The sequence below is a fragment of the Notechis scutatus genome, chromosome 3 (genome assembly GCF_049901735.1).
Source record: "Notechis scutatus isolate UNSWTSFEM ecotype Mainland chromosome 3, rNotScu1.2, whole genome shotgun sequence".
NCBI classification, from domain to species: domain Eukaryota; kingdom Metazoa; phylum Chordata; class Lepidosauria; order Squamata; family Elapidae; genus Notechis; species Notechis scutatus.
In genome coordinates this window covers 30866217-30870661 of record NC_142011.1, presented here as the reverse complement: position 1 = coordinate 30870661, position 4445 = coordinate 30866217, and the positions used below count along the sequence as shown (strand labels likewise).

Below are 4445 nucleotides of genomic sequence, written 5' to 3'. Positions count from 1 at the left end.
TTTAAAACAGGACAAGAATTTCAATCGCACAGAACTTGTGGGATTATAGTGAGGTGGGTCTAAGTGAGAATTTTCCTATGCTTCCTTTCCCAATGCATTTGGCTTAATTTCAGCTTCTAAGTACAAGAGGCATGAACATCACTTTGAGGAGCTTGGCTTGCAATCTTGCAAAAGCAGCACAATTATATTGAAAATTATACTGTATGTAAAAAAATGGGAGAAAATTTTGTGCTGCCAATTGATTTACCTGGCACATGGCTTCAGTGAAATTAGGGAGAGAAAAATAGCATAATAGTAGTAGCATATCTTATTGATTTAATAATAGGATTTATATCACACACACACACACAGAGTTCTCCACTCTTATCTTCTATGCCAGTGAAAATATGCATGATTCACAACTTTTTAAAAATGGTTTATCTTTGAATCACTAAATGATGTAAGCAATTTGTATTACCCATCTAGAGATTTAAAAAAATGTGTCTCAGTAGAATCTGCTAAAAACCATCATATGTTCATGGCCGTGCTATGTTCTTTAGGTCCAAAGCCAATATGCTGACCACAATCACAATCTGAAATAAAACTTACATATCTTATGCCCAAGTAAGTGTGTACAGGACAGGAACCTGTTGCATACTTAAGCAGCAGAACAGAAATCAAACTACAAAATGGAATGCCAATGAACTGTACAATTTTATCACAATGGGCAGCATTCATCCTTCCAAACTATACATAAATTCATCTCCAAATATATTGCTCTAGCTACAAATCTTTTTATTAAAAAAATAAATGAGCTATATTTCTTATACCATTCATTTTCCTGATTTTCACCCCCAACTGTCTTTGGAAAAATGAACGAATAAGGACGACTGTTCATCTTATGAGAGAAGAACAGAACATCTGAGGATTTTTGAACAAATTATATTAAGTCGTCTTCTGCTTTTATTTTCTTTGCCACTGGTTGACAGTCTTCAGCAGGCAAATCTTGTGCTTTCTGATTAGAAGTGCAATTTCCTGTTAAAGTGTTCACATTATTGTATAATTCTGCTGGGGGTGATGGGACTGATACACAAATTCTGGGAGAAGACACCATCACAGACGGCTCCTGGGATGCCAAGGGCACTGAAATTAATGGTGCTTTTGCAGCAAACAACTGTGCCAGATTCTCCAAGGCAACTGTCTGTCTGTCCATGGCATCTGCTATCCGCCTGGTAGACATCTCTATGAGAGCAATCAGTTTGTCCACGTTTTGAGCAGCCTGATTTACATGATTGGCAAGTAGGGTAAATTCCTCCTTATGGGAATCACATGCTCTACTCTGTGCACGTTCAGAGGTTTCACTATGTTTTGAGTGCAAATCAGACAGAGCATTTACTAGTCTGTCACCCACTTGGGAAATGGCATCTACTATGTCTGAAGTAGTTTGAGTTTGTTTCCGCTGTTTCCTATTCCAGTGGTTGTTGCTTATTCTGTCAGCATCAACCAGGGATGCCCTGGAAAAAGTGCCGGATGGGCCTACATTGAAAGAAAGGAACAGAAGTCATCAAGTGATCAAACACAACCCACATTTAGAATTCAGTAACATTTAATCTTGGGGCAAGTCAAATTAGGAAAAAAAACAACCTCTGAACAGGTGCAAACACTTCAATAAGTAAGCCATTATCAAAGCTTGTGCACTTAGGTCAGTGAATTTGATGCAATGTTAAATGATGATGTTTCCCTACCCACTTTAAAAAAAATAAGCACAGCTTCCCCTAATTTAGCCATCTTGGTGCTAACTCCTAATGTTTACCTGAACTGATGGAATGACCATCTCCTCTTGTATTAGGGAAACTAGGTGAAGCCACATCTCCCGCAAGAAGGCCATCTTCTCCATGCGCTTCCCATTCTTCACATGGAGACTGGGCATTTACAGGTTCGGAATCCATCTGTGCATCTTGAAAATAGCCATTGGAGTCATCTGTAGGTTCTGGGATGGATGCTTCATCATCATCAGAAACCAAGACAACACTTAGCTTTTCATTTTTTTCTTGCTCCAAGCTCAGTTTTTGGACTTCACGATTCCTCCTATCTATAGATAGAGAAACTTTGGACACTACAAGACCTTTGTGCATGCACAGGAAACTGTTCAAGGAATCGTAAAATGGCAAGGCACGTTGACCGCTCACAGAAGAGTTATTTCCACAAACAATTGCCTTGTATCCTCGCCGAAGCTCCTTGGCACGCAAGCGACACTGCTTCATATCCCGGTCATAGCCATATTCTCGCATCCTATCAGAGATCCACTCATACTGTGCCTCATTGCGAAAGTTGGTGGCCAGTGAGACTTGGACTTGGTCATCACCCCAGATCTCAATGAAGGTCCGTATTTCTTCATCAGGCCAATATGGATTACGATGGCGAATACTCTTCCTAGGAGCAAATGACTGGATGTTCATATTCTCCCCTGGCAATTGCTGTTGATCACAAAACAACGATTTAATCTCAACAGACGATAGACTTTTCCTTGATGTTAAGTATTTTGCCCGGAGGTGGTTCAGTTCTTGCAAGTTATTCTGCAGACTTTTTAAGAAATCATAGTCACCAGCCATTCTCTTCTTTATGTCCTTGCTGTCAAAAGGGAAGCCAAACATTAACATTCTACAAATACAACAAATTTTACCAATTATTCTGGGGTTCCTTGTTTGGTAGGCCCAATTGTATAAACACAATACTACTTTATATGTTTAATATGCTGCTTTCAAAGAAATGCACACTCAGAAATTTTAGTATACACATCACATTTAATAGAAGAATAATTTTGTGCTCTATGGAGTTAGCTTCTATAGCGTATTCATTACTTGAATCCAAAGAGAATTACACACATTAAAAATCTACAATTCAACAGTTGGGAGTAACTATGAATAAGCCTGAAGCCCTTTCCTGAACTGAAAGAGAAATACAGTAATGCAATTTGACTTTATAAGAGAATTGTATTCACATAGTATTTATCCTTGATATTGTATATAATTCAAAAGTTATTCTTAAATCAAGTAAGTTATTCTTCCAAGTCAATATGCTTAGGACTGCCATTGCAATCACTGCAATTTTATCTTCATGTAAATTGTTTGAGTTCAGTTATTAGATTCAGCAGTTATTAGATCCACCACATGACCATACCATTTGTCCTCGCAGGCATCTGAATTTTAAAAAGACATAAATTAATGTAGATAATTAACAAGATAATAAACCCTGAAAAAACAACTGCCTCAAAACACAACTAATTAAATGCCTGCGTGTGAGGCTTGATATAATATAGACAATCCACAAGTAATCCTACATTTTAAAAGTTTGAGTTGGGGACTCAAATTTTCCATCCATACATTAAAAAAAGAACTAGGCCTGTTGTATCAAATTATTTTGCTCTCTTTGGCATGATGGTGTGTATGAATATGAAACAGATAGATAGACAGAGAGCAGATGCATACACAAAAAAAAACCTGCTTTTGTCCAATATGCTTTTCTATAAACTGGTGCTCCCCAGTTATTTTCCCATTACCTAGTCAAAGGGACTATGTTGAATGGAGCTGACACAAGCTTCAGCAAGCTAGTCTATAATTATTTGAGTTCCCTTGGTAACCCTGGTTACTTCCATGCTGGTTCCCACCAATCTAGATGGGAATTTCCTTAAGTAGAAGTTGGGAGGTTTGCAAATCGTGCATGGCAAAAATCCGAAAAGCAAAGGGATCAGGAACCCAAATCTCTTCCTTTCAAAGCCCTGCTTCTGAAGGAGATGCAGAGGATGGCAGGCACTCTTGATAAAACCACCCAGCCTATAACCGTTAGCTTCCCAGGCTGGGTCCGTGATGACAAGCCTTTTCCTCTGTCCCACGGGGCCATTAAATCTGGGGTTCCTGCACGTGTTTGGAAAATATATTTTAGAAACATCAACTCTGGGGTACACCCGCCCTCTCCCCAATCCCCTCCATTTCCAGCAAGTCCTCCTGGTGATTCTCTCCCGCACTTTCGGAGCCAATCCTGGCTGCTCTCCCAGAGCTATGAAAGCCAGGGCGCGTTCCCACGAATCAACCGACCCTCCACCCCGGCTCTCCCTAAAAGCTACTGCGCTCCCCCTTCTTTACGGTCGCGCACTTACTTGCAAGTTCCCGGCTCGCTCGTTGGCAACCAAGCCTGCTGCGATTGGACCTGCGGCAGGACAAGCACGTCATCGACCCAATCGGAGCCTCCTTCCAAAAGGCTGGACAAAAGCAGAGGAAGAAGGCGGGGCGCCAACCCTCCATCATCAGGAAGGTGGGGAAAGGCAAAAAGTCAAGCTGCTGACGGACAGGCGGGCCTTCGAATCAAAGGACGGAGAACGAGGAAGGGCGGGAGGGGGAGAAAGGCTTTAAAAAAAGAAAAAAAGGGGGGGCACTTACAAAAGATAAAATTGCGAAAGAAAATAGGCA

The 4445-nt window shown here is 40.6% G+C and overlaps 1 protein-coding gene across 3 annotated transcripts; it reads right to left on the bottom strand.

Moving 5' to 3' along the window:
• Positions 1-674: 674 nt before the first annotated feature.
• LOC113421841 (uncharacterized) lies at positions 675-4231 on the bottom strand. Of its 3 annotated transcripts, none has more exons than XM_026682456.2 (3): positions 4136-4231; positions 1793-2610; positions 675-1515 (listed from the first exon to the last, which is right to left on the bottom strand). In XM_026682456.2, the coding sequence occupies exons 2-3, from the start codon at positions 2589-2591 to the stop codon at positions 920-922; spliced, it is 1395 nt and encodes a 464-aa protein (XP_026538241.1). In that variant the 5' UTR covers positions 2592-2610; positions 4136-4231; the 3' UTR covers positions 675-919. The 3 variants fall into 3 exon arrangements, with proteins under 3 accessions (XP_026538241.1, XP_087815503.1, XP_087815502.1); XM_087959377.1 differs by lacking the exon at positions 4136-4231 and adding an exon at positions 3539-4091; XM_087959376.1 differs by lacking the exon at positions 4136-4231 and having other exon boundaries at positions 1793-3150.
• Between the last annotated feature and the right edge of the window lie 214 nt (positions 4232-4445).

Bases quoted from the DNA above. Each gene is read 5' to 3' on its own strand.
- LOC113421841 (XM_087959376.1), bottom strand. From the start codon at position 2,639: ATGTTAATGTTTGGCTTCCCTTTTGACAGCAAGGACATAAAGAAGAGA. The intron at 1,516-1,792 runs GTAAACATTAGG...CTTTCAATGTAG, and splicing joins TGGTCATTCCATCAGTTCAG to GCCCATCCGGCACTTTTTCC.